At 42.3% G+C, this 19,475-nt stretch overlaps 1 protein-coding gene across 1 annotated transcript in view; it reads left to right on the top strand.

Moving 5' to 3' along the window:
* Kiaa0391 (KIAA0391 ortholog) overlaps window positions 1-19,475 on the top strand; it is an 88,597-nt gene that overhangs the window by 35,746 nt on the left and 33,376 nt on the right. Inside the window, exon 5 of the mRNA XM_005343725.3 lies at window positions 4,754-4,861. Coding sequence (XP_005343782.1) covers window positions 4,754-4,861 — 108 coding nt within the window. The remainder of the gene's footprint in view (window positions 1-4,753; window positions 4,862-19,475) is intronic.

The raw sequence follows: 19,475 nt of genomic DNA, 5'->3' as shown, positions 1-19,475 counted from the left end.
GCGTTCTGTCTGCACACCAGAAGAGGGCACCAGATCTCATTACTGATGGTTGTGAGCCACCATGTGGTTGCTGGGAATTGAACTCAGGACCTCTAGAAAAACAGTCAGTGCTCTTAACCTCTGAGCCATCTCTCCAGCCCCCTTCTTTTATTTTCTTATATTTAGCCAGTGTAGCATTTATTTTACCTGCTTGATCCCTCCCAACATTTGTGTTAATAACCTGTTTATAAATCATATTTACAATTCCTTTTGGTTACATTTCACTTATATTGTAAAGCATTAAATGAATAAAAAAAGGCAATGACTGAAGCATGGTTATAATTACCCACAATTCCAGTTCTCAGGAGGGTGAGGCAGGGGACTGTGAGTTTGAGGCCTGTTTTTTAAAGTAACGTATCCTTAGACCCAAATTTTGAAGTCAAGATACCTTTAAAGTATATATGTTGGTTTAGCTTAGTAGCCTTTACAATGAGTGTCTCTATTTAGCTAATTCACAATCAAAAAATTCAAAGAAAACATAATATACATAATCTCTGACTCCACCTATTCTCTCTATATATCTCTTCCATCCTGACTTTATTCTGCCCTGCTATAGGCCAAAGCAGCTTCTTTTATTAACCAATGCTAGTAAAACATATTCACAGCATACAGAGGGAAATCCCACATCAATTATATCTCATTAAACCATTTTAAGAAAAAAAATGTTTTTAGTGACAGCCAAGAAATAAAGGATTAATGTATGGGTAGACTTTTTATATCCTGGATCATTGGGCAATGTCCATTTATGTATAAACCTAATAATAGACATGAAAGAAATAGTTGTTCTTAGATTGTTTATTGGGTAATATTTTCCTTGTTTTATTTTGAACAGGGTCTTGTGTAGCCCAGACTGCCCTCCACCCCCCTAAGTAGCTGAGCATTGACCTCTTAGTTCTCCAGCTCCAAATGATGGGACTGAGGCATGCACCCACACACTCACCTCTACTCAAGTTCACCCTCCATGCAAGCGGCTGGGCGCTCAGACTTGCACTGCTCTGTCCTGTCTTTCGTGTGGACTACCTCAGTAGGCCAACTCTATTTTGGTCACGTCTTGTCTGCATTAACTGCCTGGTGGCTTTTGCATTCAACAAAATAAATGTATTTCACTCCAGAAGCAGGTGGATTTCTGTGAGTTCAAGGATAGCCTGATCTTTATAACTAGTTCCAGAACAGCCAAAGCTACATAATCAAAAGATGCTTTCTCAAAAATAAACTAAAACTCAACCTGAGCTTCAGGAGCACCTTTGGAAATACTGCCATGAATCCCTCAGTGATAGTGTTCCCGGTGGATGGACCTGAGCAGTGGGAGTGGAAGAGCAGCCTGGCGTTCTGGACCTTTTTCTCTGAGAAGAAATATAGACCCGGAGGATAATCTTTGGATGGGGATTTTATGGCATCCAGAGAGTCACCTTTCCCATAAATTGTCTCAGGCATACCTTTTCCCAGTCTGTAGTTTTAAGGAATTTCCAACTGCTCTGAACACCACAATATCAGAATAGAAAGGGGAGTTTGTAAGTTATCTAGCCTAACTTTTTATGAGACTCATTTTGATGTCCATGTTTGCAATTACTGAGATGAATACAATATGTTACTAAGCACAGCACCAAAATGATAGCTGGCAGTGTAGTGGAAAATGTCTGCTCTGCTGGTTATTGGTGACACTTTTTTTTTTTTGAGACATGCTGGCCTAACTCACGGTACAGCCCCAGTCTGGCCTCACACTCTTACCAATCCTCCTGATATATTAGAGATGGCCTCTTAGTGTTGGCCTCTTCAGTGTTGGCAATTTAATGCACTTGTCCTGTTTCCTTTTGTTTATTTGGCTGTATATGGAAGAAACAAACAAAATGATAATCATATTTGTTAAGTTTCAAACCTGGGACAAACGGCTGATGTGTCTGTTTAACATATCGAAGCAGACCTGGCCTCCAGGTTCTCCCAGCATCCCTCAGTCTCTACGTGTTACAGGGTTAGCTGGCATACCCGCCCCCTACCCTGAACTTTCTGGCCCAGGGTCTGGGCTGCCCTTCCCCTGGAGGCTCTTTCACATAGAATCCAGACATTTTGGTCACCCCCTGTCCCTTTGGCCTCCTGACTGGGGCACCTCATCATGTCTCTCCCCTCTCCCTTCTCCTCCCTTCTCCTCCCATGGCTCAGGGTCATGACCACTCGGGACTCTCCCACCTATCTGCAGTAAACTTTGTCCTCCACCGTACCTAGGAGCAGCCATGTCCTTTCCTTTGTATTTCATTCAATAGTGCATAGAAATTTTTAATTCTCCTTGATATTTTCCTTTCATTTATAGAGATTAATGTTCCTTGTATACATAATAAATAAATCTTATTTATTATTAGTATCCCTATTCCAACCAATATTTAGTTGGTTTTGTTACCAAATACAAATTTTAATTTTACTTATTTTATTATTGTATGTGTATGGGTGACTTTACTTGCATTTCTCTATGTACCACTGTGTTCTGGTGCCCAAGGAAGCCAGAAGAAGTTGGATCCCCTGGAACAGGAATTACAGATGGTTGTCTTTTTGTGGGTGCTGGGAATTGAGCCCGGGTCCCCTACAGGAGCAGCTACTGCTCGAGTCATCTCTTCAGCCTCCTGTGATCCATTTTAAACAGTTTTGTCTGCAGTGTGAAGTGGAGGATGAGGACAGGTCTTCACTGTTTACTAAATTTAATTTGAGGTGGTAAGGGGATGAAAAACATGATCAAAGTACATTACAGGTGTATGTATGTGTAAAATTGTAAAGAATAATCACATTTAAAATTATTTGGACTTCTATTCCTTTTTACTTTATTTCCTTCTATATCAAATGTACTCTTCTGGCCTTTTGGCTAATACCAAGTATAAATTTCCTCTACTAACTTAATTTTTGTTTTGTTTTGGTTTTCAAGACAGGATTTCTCTGTGTAGCACTGGCTTTCCTGGATCTTGCTCTTTAGACCAGGCAAACCTCAAACTCACAGAGATCCACCTGCCTCTGCCTCCCAAATGCTGGGATTAGACATGGATGCCATCACCACCAGGCATTAATTTTGTATTGGCACACAAAGAAACGGGTTTGAATTTCCACCCTAAGTGTCATTGCTTTGTTCTTACTAAGCCCTCCTGCTCCTCCCCCATTGCTAACCACCTTCCTCTCCTCAGTCTTCCCTGCCACGGAGACTCCACTGCACTCTCTCCTCCCCTCTCTTTCCTTTCCTATCTCCCCAGTGCTGGGTTTCAGGTGTAGGATATCACCATGCCTGCTGTTTCTCTGACACCTCTGTCTCTGTCTCTGTCTGTGTTAGCATAGCATTTTAAAACATTTGTTTAAATGTTTGGTTACTTTTTGTGTGTGTGTGTGTTTTGAGTCAGGGTTTCTCTGTGTAGCCCTGGCTGTCCTGGAACTAGCTCTGTAGACCAGGTAAACCTTAAACTCAAAGAGATCCACCTGTCTCTGCCTCCCGGGATTACTGGGATTAAAGATGTGTGCCACCACCGCCAGGCAACCATATGCTTTTAATCGAAATGTAATTATATCACTTCTCTCTCCAGTAATGGCACATACTTGTACTTCCGGCACTCAGCAGGCATTGGCAGGACATTCCTGCTCCTGGCCAGCCTAGAGTACATAGTGAATTCGAGACCAACCTGAACTGTATAGCAAGACCTTGTTTCAAAAAACAAAACTCAAGAAAAAAAATTTTTTGAGACAAACTCACTGTGTAGCCCTCGCTGACTCAAAAATCCCCAAGTAGACCTCAAACTCGGAGATTTAACTGTATCTACCTTCAGAGTGCTGGGGTTAAAGATGTGTGCCACCAAGAAAATAAATAAAAATTAAAAATGTGGATCCTTGTTCTTTCACCACGGTTACCAGGTACCTGATTTCTGTGTGTTCAATTCTCTTAGGAACAGGACTTAACAATTTCAGTATCCTGATCTCTTATGATATTGCGTGTGCCGCTGGCAGTCTAGTGACTGTCTGAAATCAGGCTGGGCGCGGAGATGTCCCATGAGGACAGCACTAAGATACGTGCAGTTGGCATCTAAATGCAGCCTTTTTAGATTTCATTTGGGAAGACTCCCCCCCCCCCGTGTGTGTGTGTGTGTGTGTGTGTGTGTGTGAGAGAGAGAGAGAGACAGAGAGACAGAGACAGAGAAAGAGACAGAGGCAGAGACAGTTTTTATGGGAGCGATATTCCAGTTATCAAAATAATACTCAATCACCTCAGCATGTTTACAGTGAAGCCCTTGTTCACTTCTCTGGTCTAGTTGTTTTTGGATTGGTTTGTTCTGAGACAGGGTCTTCCACATCTCCAGATGCTTAAGTTCACTGTGTGGCGGAGGATGACCTTGACACCCCCCCCCCCCAGTGGCTTTCCTAGTTTACGCAGTGCTAGGAAACAAACCCAAGGCTGCAGGCACTGCTGACATCCTCTGTCCCCCTCCCCCATCCTCATCCCCAGCCCCTAGGCTCTTTTTTGGTTTTTCGAGACAGTTTCTCTGTAGCTTTGGTGCCTGTCCTGGAACTAGCTTTTGTAGACCTGGCTGGTCTCGAACTCACAGAGATCCGCCTGCCTCTGCCTCCCGAGTGCTGGGATTAAAGGCGTGTGCCACAACCGCCCCGCTCTTTTGTTTTGTTTTGTTTTTTGTTTTTTTTGTTGTTTTTGGTTTTTAGGCTCTTCTTGATGTTCTGTCTGACTTTGCTTTTTCAGGAACTGAAGAGATTTGAGAACTTTGTAAACTCCTGTCCTCCTTTTGATATTGTTATTGATGGCCTCAACGTTGCAAAAATGTTTCCTAAGAGTCGCGAATCTCAAATGGTGAGTATGTTCTATTTTGTCGTTCTTTGTCTGTAGAAACAGTTCTTGTAAACAGCTGCTGCCCTCTTTGTATGGCCTGCAGCTGCCTTCTCCTGAACTCTCCTTGCTCCTTGGAGTCACTGTTCTCAGTGGATCACATCTCTAAATGAAAATGAATACACCAAGATACAGTATCAAGATACTAGATACTCATTATTTTAGGGACTTCCACACAATACTTTAATAAATTAGCCTATGCAGTTGTTTTCTCACTGGGTAATCATTTGTTTTTATCAATTTGTAAATATACTAGCAGTTTCAATAATTATTGAAAGAATGGACAGTTGAGACTACAGTCAGTTATGTAACCAGTCAGAGACAGCACCTGCTTTCAGCCATAATGGTGAAGGACACCGTAAGTCCTAGAACCTCCTGTGTCTTGCATGAAATTAAATGAGCCAGTGTGAGATTAGATGAGCTGGTTGTTTTTTAAAGATATCTATTTCTTTATTTAAATACATTTATTTAACTATATGTGTGCACCTAAGTGCATGTATGTGCACCATGCACACACACATGGTGCCTGCAGAGGCCAGGAGACAGCTGGTGTGGATCTGGGAACTGAACCCAGGTCCTTCACAAATGGTCTCTCCAGCCCCTAAATGAGCTAATTCTTTTTTCTCCTTTTTATTTATTCTTTGTGTCTTTCACGTCATGTATCTCCATCCCATTCATTTCCCTGGCCCTTTGTATCCACCCTCTGCCCTTGCAACCTCCCCTGCAAAATAAAATAAAATTTAGGAGAAAAGAAAAAGTTAAAAAAGAGAGAAAGAAGAAAAAAATCTATCTCATCATGGAAGCTGCAGTGTGACACGCTGAGTCACGCAGTAAACCCTTCTGTTCATATATCTTTACTTGCAAGTGTTCATTGCAGAGCCATTGGTCTGGTTCAAGGACTCTGGCTTCTGCTACACTGTCGATGCTGGGCCCTCACTGGAGCTCCTCTTGCTTATCCTGTTGTTGCCTTGTGCCATGGAGATCCTGCAGCTTTGGATCAGTAGGTCAGGTCTCTTCACGTGCTCCAGCAAATCACAGATGGGGTGGATGTTGGGGTGGGCCAGCTCGTAACCCTGGCTCTGGACCTGGGTAGTTGCAGGGTTGGTCAGCCTGCTACCTAACTGAGCTGATTCTTGACATGTACTTATTGTAGTGTTTGGCATATAATCCAGTAAATTTTAAAGCAAGGGGAAAGAACAACCCAGAGCCTGTGTGTCCATGTGTTCCCATGGTTGTGGCTTTGTAGGAACAGAGGCACGGTGATTTGTTTCGTGGTTGTTGATTTTAGAGTACATTCAGTATCCTGCTTTGAATAACTGACAGCTTTTACTTCATTATTTTTAGCCGTCTTCAGTAAGTAGTCTTCATGCTTTATTGAACATGTGCTCAGAGTCTAAGCTTGAGTCTCCAAGTAAACAGTCATCTTCTTTGTAAAGTAACCAAGAATGACGTAAAGGCTGTGAGAAGATGGCCCAGTGGGTAGTGTTGTGTATGCATGAGGACCTGAGTTCCTGTCCCCAGCTCACAGAAAAGCCAGGCATAGGAGTAACCCCAGCATGAGGGGCAGGCCGCCAGGTAGCAGATCCAGCCAGTCTAGCTGGAATAGGGAGCTCTGCATTCAGTGAGAGATTTAGTTAGAATGATGATGTGATGGAGGAAAGCACTCTGCCTCCGTGTATACCTGCACACCCTCACACTCACATACATTATGAGCACGTATGCACACACACATATACATACACACACGAATACACACATATACACATGTACACTGTCACATGCATACACATATATGCATGCACACATATACTGCACACATGCACACACCACACATGTATACATGCACAAATACACATATACACTAGCATACAGACACATATTTACACATTCCTTTATATACATATACACATAATACACTTACACACACACACCGTCACACATGCATACACCACATGCACTTGCATAAACCACATGCGTGTGCATACACACACACCCTTATAGATGTATATACCACACATACACAAATACACATATACATGAATATATACACACACACGAACACCTTCACATGCATACATATGCACTTACATTTATACCTTTACAGGAATATACCACACAGACATGCATACACACCCACCCTCATAAACATATACATCACACACACACAAACACATGTTGACAGAGGTTTCTTTACTACCTGGTCCCGCAGCGGTTCAGTCTTAAAGGAATACACAGAGGTCTACATTAATCATAAACTGGTTGGCCTAATAGCTCAGGCTTTCTTATTAACTAATTCTTACATCTTAAATTAGCTACACAACTCATGTATACACATACACAAATAGATGCACACAATCTATACATGCACATACCACACACATATACATACACATGAACACATACACACACCACACACATGCATATGCATGTACACACACGTGTGTGCATACACAGACACAGATAATAAGCAAGGAAAGGAAAGATACAGAAGAAAGGCTGTGCAAAGTCTGGTGTAGCTCACACCTCTACTCTCAGCACTTTGGTGAATTCAGGGGCAACTCGAGCTGCAGAACAGGACTCTCTCAAAAACAAAACAAAACAAAAAAGGCCACTCTCCTTTGAGAAGTCCACGCCTACACTCTGGGGTATGCTAGACCTTTTTTCTGGGTGCCTTTCTTTCTCGTAACACTACTGCTTAACATATCTCAATAAACTTCAACTCCCCACAAAAACAAAACAAAACAGAAGCTAAAAAGGAAAAGAATTTGTATGGATAGTCTAGAAGAACAAGAACCAATTCTATTAGTCCAGATAGGTTGGGCTATGCTGCATAATAATTCAAGTTTTCAATGTCTTAAAGCATGCTAGCTTTTTAACTTTTTTTTTTGACACCTGCCCATTTAAGGCCATCTGTGTTGTTATCATCCTCATTTCAGAACCAGAATAACTAAATTATTGCCCATCCCAGTGACAAGGGGAAGAGAAGTTGCGAGGGCTCTGTTGGCTAGTAAAGCTTCTGCCGATTTGGTCACTTTCAAAAGGTCGCTCTCCCTCTTAAAGTTGTTTATTATTGTTGTTGTTATTAGTGTGTGTGTACAAGTGTTCCTGTGTGTGTGTATTGTGTATGTGCATGTGACTATGTCGTGCATCTGTCTGGGTAACGGGGATAAGATGAAGTCACCGTAGCTCCGCAGCAGGTCCTGTCACCCACTCAGCCCTCTGTTCCTATTTTACCGGCAGCTGCTGCAGATTCCCGGTCACACCTGAGTTCAGTGGACGGGGAAGGCAGTCTTACCATGTGCTCAGAAGGAGGAAGAGTGTTTGTGAATAGCTCTTCTGGTTGCCACGCTGAGGATGCTGTCTTACACACTCAAGCTAAAAATGAGTTTTAACATAGCAGTGCAAACCGTCTTTGCCTCGATTCTTTTTTTTTTTTAAATCTAGGTCCTTCATTGCGGTTCTGTGTGAACTCGTGTTGGTTATTTTTCTTAGAATAACCAGGGAGCGTTCCAAGGCTCAGTGACTCAGGCTTGACTCACGCTCTCACGCCTTTCATTTTAAGAACTGAGTTTTTCTTTTCAATCACCGAGTGTTTGTTAATACTTGGTGATGTGGGGTGGCTTCGAGGGGACAGGAGCAACATGCAGCTTTTCACCTGGGAAACAAAAGAGTAGAAAGCGGAAAGGTTGTTACGCCACGGTTTCTGTCATTATCTTCTCACCCACACACCTGCCCATGCATCAGTCCCAATGCTTTTGTTCCTTTTGCAGTCTGCATTTTAGATTTCCAGTGTTCCTAAGCCTGTCTAATAGAGGGAGTGCGGGGGGAAAGTACACCATTTTAGTTAATCTTACTAGCTGTTCAAACTCTGCTCCCTGTTTCTGCAGCTAACGGAGAATTGGTTAAAATGGCTTCGACAGAGGGAAAATTTATCACGTAATTTACGAGAATTATGGGCAGACATCAGCACTGCGTGCTTTCGCGTTTGCAGCTTGCTTCGGGCAGTGATGGAAAGGCGTTTGGTTGGAAACGCCGCAGAATCCGTTCTGATTGCCACCGCTTAGCTGCTTTTCCTACAGGGAGAGAAAAACGGAGGCAGGGTATTAGCCATTAAAGGTCATTTGATAGAGCATTTACTTGGCAGCGAGTTCTCCTATTTTTTTCTGCCACTCAAGTTATTTTATTTCTCTCTGCTGATTTACATAACCCGTGTTAATGTCTCGGCACCATGAAGCTCCTGAGATGCGGTAGGCTCTGCTCGGGGTTTGTGTGTGTAAAACTCTGTCCCTCATCCCAGCTGTGGAAATGTTGAATTGTCACCGCTCTGCTTGAAGCTGTTCCAGTGCCTTGAAGGTGGCGAGGCAGCTCCTCCTGCTGCGTTCCCAGCAGTGAGCGCTAATATTGAAGTGGACTTTCTAGTACATCTTTTCTTTGGGATGGTTCATTTCTACTTTTATGTGCAGTGGTCTTTGGCCTGCATGTCTGTCTGTGTAGGGCTACAGACAGGTGTGAGCTACCATGAGGGTGCTAGGAATTGAACCTGTGTCTCCTGGAAAAGCAGCCAGTGCTCTTAACTGCTGAGCCGTCTTTCCAGACCCTAATACATAATCTTTGGAATTCTCTCCTGGGTGTATCGTTTCCCCATCTTCCCCATTTTCCCCGGAAGGGCGGCTCTACAGGAAGCTTGCCTGGGTTCTCAGTTCCCCAAACTTGACTTTTACCCTCAAAGAACATATTGCTTCAATGTCAGGGTTTTTAATTTTTCTGTTTTTCCTTTGTTTGGAGAAAATGTTTTAGTATTTTTTCCTATATTGGAATCTAGAATCAAAAATGTTTGTTTCCACTTTGCTTTGAAGCTTTGTGCCTTACAAACAGCTGCAATGACAGTTATTGGACATGATAGATAAATATTTTTCATTCTGATCAGCTGGTTAGCAGTAGATTTTTTTCCCCTGTTAGAATTTGAAAGGTAGCTGACTTTTTTCTTTCTTTCATTTGTTTTTTAAATGTGTGTGAGTGCTTTCCCTGTGTCTATATGTATGCACCACATTTGTGGGACCAGAAGGATTCGAATCCCTAGAAACTGGAGTTGCTGAAGTCCCTGTCAGTATTTATTTTTTCATTTTCTTCTTTATTTTTTTTCTTTTTTGGTTTTGTTTTGTTTTTTGAGACAGGTTCTCATTATATAGCTCTGGCTGTCTTGAAACTCACTGTGTAGACTAGGCTGGCCTCAAACTCTCAGAGATCTGCCTTTCTGTGCCCCTCAGTTGCTAGGATAAAGATGTGTGCCAATCACAGCAAGCCTTTTCTTTTCTAGCCCCCGCCTGGTCCCCCGGACATTTTTAAGGATAGCAGTTACTCAGTTATTTCTGAATTAAACTCTAATCCAGAAAATTTGTCTGAGTCACTCAAAATGAACCAAGTTTTTATTAGTATTCTGATTTCAAGATTAAGAACGATGCAGTGGAAGGAATGAACTGACTCCCAGAAATTGTTCCCTGACTTGCATGCGCACACACACACACACACACACACACACACGTTACCCTAAGGAATGACTCATGAGATTGTCTTCTGTTCTCCACACACATGCATGGACACAGTGTGTAAATATAATTATCCTCTGGTATCCTAGATACCAGATTCGTACATGCTGAAGACCTTTATATAAAATAGTGTAGGGGCTGGAGATGTAGCTCAGTGATTAAGAGCACTGGCCGCTCTCCCAGAGGACCCAGGTTCAATTCCCAGAACCCATGTAGCTCTGTAACTCTGGTCTCAGGGAATGTAATTTCCCTCTTCTGGCCTCAACAGGCAACAGGCACACATATGGTACAAAGACGTACATGTAGGCAAAACACCCGTGCACATAATGATGAATAAATAAGGCGGTATAGTATTTACATCATTCTATAGTCTTTAATTGAAGGCTAGGTTATTAATAATCCCTAATACAATTTAAATATATGTCTAGGAAATAATGATAACAGGAAGAGTCCGTGCACATCTGGTTTTGATACATTTTAAAAATATATTTTCAATTCATGGTTGAATTTGAGGTTGGAGCATCCATGGATACTGAGCATATGAATTTAAATCTCCTTGGCAGATGCTGTAAATGTTGGCCTGGGATGTGGAGACATAGCTTTAGCTCATTAGCTGTGTATCTTACTCTGGCACGAGGCCCTGTGTAAGGTGAAGGCATATGGAGTTCCGTGGACTGTGCTGTCCAGCATGCTCACTCTAGCCAACCACTGAGCTCATTCATCCCTCTTGATTTGATTGCTTCCGCTTTTAAATTTATTCCGATGTTGTTTCTACATTTGATTGCTTCTGGATTTAAATTTATCCTGATGTTGTTTCTACTCCTCATCACATTTTGTTTCAGGGTTTTGTTGTCATTGTTATTTTTTAGACATACTTTTTTTTTTATTTATGTGTATGGGGCGGGGTATGTACACTTGAGTGCAGCTGCCGTCAGAAGCCGAAAGAGCATCAGATCCCCGGGAGCTGGAGTTGCAGGTGGTTGTGGGCTGACTGACCAAGGCGTCCTCTCTCCAGCTCCTAACTATACATCTTTCATAAGTACTCAGAACTATTCTCTTTCTTCCAGCTCACACATATTTTAGTAAAGACATTTTAAAATAAATATCTAGATGTATATTCCTAAGCACTGATGTTACTGCAAACCAATGAAAATGTTTGCATGTGTATATGTGTGTAGTTTGCATGTTCACATGTGTGGGTATATGGGGGGGTGTTGAACTCAGATCATCAGCATGCAGCTTTGCCTGCTGAGGCATCTCACCAGCCTCAAAGCCAGCAATTTTTGTATTCATATAGGTTTTTTAATGAATCTTAGGGTAGAAACTTATTTTTTAAGGTAAATATACAAAATTCATTTTAGACGAGTAGAACTTGGTCCTAAAAGTGATGTACTTTCATTTTCAAAATAGACGTTTGTTATGTTGCCATAGCAACTGTTATGTTATCAAAGAGTTCTACTGATGTAATGATGCTTTAATTTGCTTAGAGTATGTCTTCTATTGATTTGCTTTGGGGTTTGTTTGCTTTTAAGACAACATCCAGGCTGGCCTTGATCCTAGGCAATCCTCCTGCCTCAGCAGCCCCAGTGCTGGGATTTTTTTTTTAATTTTAATTAGACCAAAGAGAAAGTGTTAATTGGAAAAACATGAAACTAAAATAGACTATCAAAGCAGTAAAGCTGCCCTTTCTCTCTCCAAGGAATCTGAAACATCACCCAAACAAATCACCGATGGTGTAGATTCCTGAGACTAAACTGGAAACAGTGAACTTGACCTGTGTGTCTTAAAACAGCAGGCACTGTACAGATTTAAATTCTAGCTCATTTTGGGTGTGCCAACAAGAGATGATGTCTTAGGGTGAGTGTCGCTGTGACGGAACATCGTGACCCACACAGCTTGAGAAAGAAAGGGCTTATTGGTGTGTGCTTCCACATCACTGAAGGAGTTAGGACAGGAACTCAAACTCAGGGCCAGAGCCAGGAGGCCGGAGCTGATATAGAGGCCATGGAGATGCTGCTTACTGGCTTGTTCATCCTACTTGCTCAACCTGCTTTCTTACAGAACCCAGGATCACCAGCCCAGGGCTGACACCACCCGCAATGGGCTGGGCCCTCTCTCATCAATCACTAAAGAAGAAAATGTTCTCTAGGCTTGTCTACAGCCTGATTTTATGGAGGCATTTTCTCAGTTGAGGGTTCCTCCTTGCAGATAACTGGATTATGTCAAGTTGACATAAAATTAACCAGCAAGATGGCTTGTTTGTTTGTAGTGCTGAGGCCCAGGCCAACGTTCTACAACCGAGCTGTACATTCCCAGCAGGGGTTCTTTATAAGCTCATTGCATGCTGGAAAAGTAATGCTAATCCATGACTCTTTGTTTTTAGATAGTTATCAGCTGGGAGCTAGAGCTATGGCTCTCGAGGAGAGCCCAGGTTGGTTCCCAGCACCCACATGGTGGCTCACAGCCTTTTGTAACTCCAGTTCAAGGGGATCTGATGCCCTTTTCTGACCTTCATGGGCTCCAGACACTCATGTGATAAACATACAAATATGTAAGCAAAACAGTCACACGCATAACATAAATACATCTAAAATCTTAAAAAGCTAACAGTTGGGCCTAGCAAGAAGCTAAAGTAGAAGGAACACAGTTCTAGGCCAGCCCGGGTCTCAGGAAAACCACAACAATGAAAAGGATAAAAAGTAAAATGGTTACATCTGGTTCCTCACCGGCACCATAGTGACTTATAAATGAGAATTGTTGGCTGGTAGTCTGGGTTGGTGAGGAGCACAGAGGGTGGCACTTGGGGATTTTTCTTACTGTTCATCGCTCATGACATGGTAATGGAGAAGTCAATCTCCCTGGGCTGAACAGTGCCAGGCTGGCTGCGTCTCTCTGTCACATGCCACCCCACCCACCCCTCCTGCTTGACACATGAGTTCTCTTTTCTCATGTGACTGCATCTCTTAGAATTATTGATATAGGTTCCAGCTTGTGATGGCCGAGATTTAGTGACATCATCCGTGATGTTAAGGAGAAAGCCGAATGAAACCAGGCAGAGTTCCTGGATTGAATTTGTTTTCACATCAATTTCTTTCGAGATTTTCAGAAAGGTACACCTTGCATAATAGCCACAACTTCCCAGCTGCACTAATCAAGAGATCAGGTGTCATATTCTGTTGCCAGGTCCCTGTATTGCTATCTCTCTGGCAGAATCATAACGCCTAGTTGACTCCCCATCTTACTGTGTCTGTGTGATAAATATCTGGGTGTGGTGCAACTGACCATGAATCATTATTGTGTATATCTTGCTTCTATGACAATTTATTTAAAAACTCTCCTTAGGATTGTCACAGGTGAAGGCCACTGTGTAAATAACACCAATTTTAACATCAAAAAAGTATTTCTTGTCAGAATACAGTGATTCCATTGTTTGAAGTAAATGTATTCCTGTTTTGAAATCTATGTAAATTACTCTTAATTATTACAGTGATAAGGCTTCAATAATTATTAGCTCTGTGGTGACACTTATTTTAAAAAAGCATTAAAAAATAATTGTTTCACACTGCTGACTGTTGTTAAAGCTGATATTTTCTCCCAGCCCCAAATAATTAAAAGCACTAGATTGAAAGCAGATTGTACTTGTTTGGTTTTTATTTTGTTTATTTGTTTTTTTTCAATAATTCAGGTTTTTTTCTGGGTAGTATTGGGAAGATTATATGGTTCCATTTTAATTCATGCCTCTCCAAAGAGGTTACTCTCTTTCAGGTAGTTTCAATTAATTTTGCTCTAGAAAAGATAAGATATTATAATCACATAATACAGAAAATAGAACAAATTTAGAAGCTAAAAAAGAAAAGAAAGGGGAAAACAAAGCTAGGAAAACAGAAGGTTTGTTGGTATGGAAAATGCATACATGACCTCTTAATTTAGCTGTAGTTCTGTGAGCAGATGGAGATGAACATGATATAAGCAAACCTTCTAAGCAAGGGTCAGCTCTCACATCACACACACACACACACACACACACACACACACACACACACACACACACACACGCTCAGAACATCTGCCCTCTGAAAGGGAGCGATGAGAGACCGGCGTGTAAAGCTTGAAAGTTTGGAGGCTCACCCGGTTCTGGTCTGTCTTCCAAGTGATCAATTTCTGTAAGATTCATTAGTTTATACAACTCATAGTTTTCATAAGATTAAGTTGGAATAAATTGTTGAGGGAAAGTGTTATTCGTCCTTGAAACTAAAGGGACTTCTCCAGTGAGCCACCGTGAGGTGTTCTTCGTCATTCATAACGCTGTTGCTAGGCTGGAGTGAACAGATCATGTGTGAACTAACAAAGGAATGGGAAGAATGTATGTGCATAAGAGAGGCTCTGAAGGTGTCGGGTCGGCCTCGGCAGCTCAGAACCACTAATGTCGTTGTCATTGGCAGTCCATAGGCGGCATGGAGTTCATTCAGCTTTGTGTGTACGTGCTGTGTCCACGGTTGACACTTGGGCTTGGGCAGCCTGTGTAGAAGCCAGTCCCTAGGGAAGACTGATTGTCTTCTTCTCAGTAGGCACTGACTGTAGCTGTTCATCTAGGGGGGCTGTGGAATTTCTGTCCATGTTGGCACGTGACCTAGTGGTATAGTCATGCTGGTCTTGTTCATATTTTTGAGAGTTCATAGGTTAATCTTAATGTTTCATTCTCTAGTCCCTACTCTCCTGGAACAATTTATAGTATGCAGGGAAACCCTCCTGAACTTTTTCTGATCTGTTTAGGAAAGAGATAATAGATAATCTTACTCAATTTAAGGTTGGAGAATAAGTGGAAACTGTCTGTCTTCAAACAAACCAAAGTAAGCCCACAAAATATACATAATGATTTTAAGAGTTTCTGTCTCTTACCAGAATAACTTAGAGGTGAAAACCCCAAAGCCATAACAGTCCCATGAGTATAGAGCACAGTGTACCAGACTCTCATATAACAGCCCCTTGGCTGTAGAACAGGAATGTCCCAAACTCAATGTAGCATCCCTTGGCTCTAGAACATGAGTGTACCAGACTCTCAATGACTTTCCAGTATTTTATTTTAGCTATTTTATTTCATTGTCTGTTACCTGGCTATCCCCATGATGTGTCATTGGAATGAAAGCACCCCCTAACATTTGTCTCTTCATTTTTTACCTGTAATTAAATCCTGGCTTCTCTGACTTAGTTTGACTAAGGATGCCAGGCTGTAGACGGAAGCCAGGTTATCCTCCACACCTGTGTACGCACGCCCACACCCTGTAGTATCTTTAAACACAAGTCCTTATCGTGGTTTATCATGTGTATAGTTTTAGTATTAACTGTAGAGATAGGAACCAAAATGTTCAGTGCCACTGCAGGTGCAGCTGTTAATTAACTTTGGATGTTAAATACATGTGTGCATACATACATTCACACATATACATACTTATGGTGTGTATGTTTTGTTTTCCTGAGACCTTGCTTACTGGGTAGCCCAGGATAGCCTAGAACTTACAATTTAACCCAGGGTGTCCTCCACTCACAGTCCCCTGGCTCTGCCTCCAGTGTGTTGAGCTTACAGATGTGAGCCACCGTGCCTGGCTTGGTAAACATATGTTTGGGGGCTGGCATGATGACTGAGTGGGTAGAGGCTCTTGTCCCTAAGGCTGTGACCTGAGTTTGCTGTGTGGAGCCCACGTGGTGAGGACAACTCATGCAAGTTGTCCTCTGACTTCGCATGTCCCCTGCGGCAGGTGCAAACCCACACATGGATGTGTTGGTCAGTTGGTCACTGTTGAGATGGGGTCTTAGGTAGCCCACACTGGCTGCCGAGGATCTGAGCATCTCATCCTCCTGCCCCTGTCCACTGAGTGCTGGGATTACAGGCATGCACCATTAGATAGTTTCCTTTTTATATAAAAGAGTAATATTGGGGGTTAAATAGTTTTTGGGTTTTGTTTGTTTTTTGTGAGACAGGATTACAGATGTGAACCACACATTTCCGTATGTCGAGATAATAAGCAAAAAGCTAGAAGCAGGACTTCTGACCGCTGAGCCATCTCTCTAGCCCGTCATGTGTTTTTAATGGAGAGCAGAGTCAGGAAGTTTAAGACAGAGTTTTGATGGTATTCAGCCTATGATCTTCCTGCCTCCACCTCCCAAATGCTAGGGTTCCAGGTGTGATCCCTCACACCCAGACTGCATGTATTTTTTGTGTGTGGGTGTATGTGTTTTATTTTCTCTTGGGTATCTACCTGAGAGTAGAATTGCTCGATTATATGATAACTCTCTAACTTTCTGGGGAACTGTTTTCCAAAGGGCTGCAGCATTTAACATTACCACCAAAAGCATGAAGTTCAAATCTCCCCGTGTCATTACCAACACATCCTGTGGTATGCTTGGGGTTTCTCACAGTCATGCTAACAGGGATGAAGTTATTTCAGGTGGTATTTAATAACATTGATCATCATTTAATATGCCTATTAGCCATTTGTATACATTTCTTGGAGAAATTTTATTATGTTTACTTGCCTACTTAAAATTTGATTAATTTTGTTTTACAACAAGTTGGGAGGTTTTCTCAAATGTATTTTGACTATTAGGTCCTTATCAGATAGAGAAATGATTCGTAAAACCTTCCTCCTATTCTGTAGATATCTTTACTTTCTTTTAAAATTTTTATTACATTTATTTATTTATTGAGTGTGTATATGTGTGTGTATATCAGGACAGCTTTTGGGGGCCAGCTCTCTCCTTCCACCATGTGAGCCCCAGGGACCAGGTTGTCGCCCTCGATGACAGTTGCCCCTGTCTGAGGAGCCATCTTTTCAGCTTGCCTCTCCCTTTACCTTCTTGAAGATTTCTGCCTCTTTTTTCCCCTAAAAATGCCTGGTTTTACACTGAGTTTTTTTTATCTGTTTGTGTTTGTTTGTTTTGGTTTGGTTTGGTTTGGTTTTCCAGACAGGGTTTCTGTGTGTAGCCCTGGCTGTCCTGGAACTTGCTCTGTAGACCAGGCTGTCCTCGAACTCAGAGATCCACCTGCCTCTGCCTCCCAAGTGCAGGGATTAAAGATGTGCGCCACCACCGCCTGGACTGTGCTCATTTTTAAAATATGGCATGAGTATATGATTCCAACTTTACTCTTCAGTATATGGACATCAGCTCCTCATACTGAGAACTGAACGGAATCACTCATTAACTTCTGTACCTGTGTGCTTGTTAACTTTTTGTCAGTTTGACACAAGCAAGGGACATCTGGGATGACGGAACTGCAATTGAGAAGATGCCCACTCCAGACTGGCCTGTGGGCAATTCTTGATGATTGATGTGGGAGGACCCAGCCCACTGTGGGTGGTGCCACCAGCGCAGGTGGTCCTGATCTTATTAAAAACATAAGCTGAGCAAACCATGTAGATTCTCCCATGGCCTCCGCTTCAGCCCCCACGGTCCTGCCTTGAGCTCCTGCCCTGACTTCCCTTCGTGAGGGACTGTGAGCTGATGTTTAAGCCAAACAAACCTTTTCCTCCCCCGAGTTGCCATTGGTCATGGTGTTTTATCACAGTCATAGAAACTGAACTAAGACAGCCTGCTTACTGCTTACATCAAAACACATCTTTATGCCTCGAAAGTAAAGGTGTCAGTTTCTGGAAACATTAAAGAAACTTTCCTAAGTGGGAGCTTTTCACATGGACCCTGATTGTTTGTCTGCATCTTGTTTTTTTCTACCAGGCAGGAAATGACTAGAAAAGAGACTCAGAAACTCTTAAAATCTACTTGCCGGAATTCTCCTGCCTCCTCTGCATGACTGCCTTCTCCCGTGTTTTCTTTCTCTGTGTATCTCTCAGGATGTCATTTGATAAAGTACCTGCTCGGATGGTACAGAGCAATCCCAGCTCGGAGATCCTTAACCTGGGTCTGCCCAGACTCACAGTTTCAGGCATTGTGCCGTGGGCATATTTTGAGAGCATTTAGCCCCCACCTGCTCCATCTCACTCTGTTTTTTTCTGGGTTCATTTTGAAATTCCTCTGACAGAGTTGAGGCATTTGGAGTCATGGGATGGTCATTTTCTATATCTTCACATTCTGTTAGGAACAACTCTCAGAGGTAAAAATTTCTTCCTTATATTGAACTGAGCCTATCCTGAAATACAATTTGACAACAAGCTCCAACTTTCTCTTACATGAACATGGAAACACCTTGTCATATTGAGGGAGAACAGCACACCTGTTAATTCTCCATCACTCTGACTACAGCTTTCTGATAGGAATAAGATGCACTCCAACACAGAAACCACCACACCATTGGAATACCCCCCTTTCTAAAGATCACTGATTGCCCAGCGTCCTTACCTCCTTCGTGTTTCCAAGCTCTGACTCCCTTAGAGGAAGCCGTTTCATGCTCTCGTTACCCATCATGCATTTGCTAGGCGTGTAGCGAATCTCTGCCAGGAGGGCTGGGAGCAGACAAGAAAGGTTGAGGAACTGCATGCATGTCAGCTTTTTCCTGCATAGGAGCCATTCAGACAGATGAGGACAGCTTTTGTTTATTTCCCGGAATTGGTTCTTTTTATAATAACCACTTTGGATTTCAGTTATTTCCCCTTTGACAGTGTTTCTATTTTATCCATTTTGGAGCTAGTGATCGAGGATCTAATCTAAACACTGTGTTAGTGATTGATGCAGGAATAAATATCCCAGAATTCTTGTCATCTAATATTGTGATGACAATGTAAGGGAAGGATAAACAATTTCATTGCCAAACTGTAATAAATATTTTGACCACTTTAAGATGCTGTAGGAGGGGCTAGAGAGATGGCTCAATGGTTAAGAGCATACCGCTCTTGCAGAGGACCAGACTTTGGTTCCCAACACCTACATGGCAGCTCACAACCATCTGTAACTCCATTTCCAGGGGATCCAATGGCTCTGAGGGCATGTGGCATGCACATGGTAGACATACATATATACAGGCCAACGCTTATGCATACAATAAAAATAAACAAAGCTTTAAAAACATCACTCTGCATTAA

This window comes from Microtus ochrogaster, chromosome 1 (assembly GCF_000317375.1).
Source record: "Microtus ochrogaster isolate Prairie Vole_2 chromosome 1, MicOch1.0, whole genome shotgun sequence".
NCBI classification, from domain to species: Eukaryota; Metazoa; Chordata; class Mammalia; order Rodentia; family Cricetidae; genus Microtus; species Microtus ochrogaster.
Note: the sequence above shows the minus strand (reverse complement) of the source record. Positions and strands in the feature narration are given on the sequence as shown.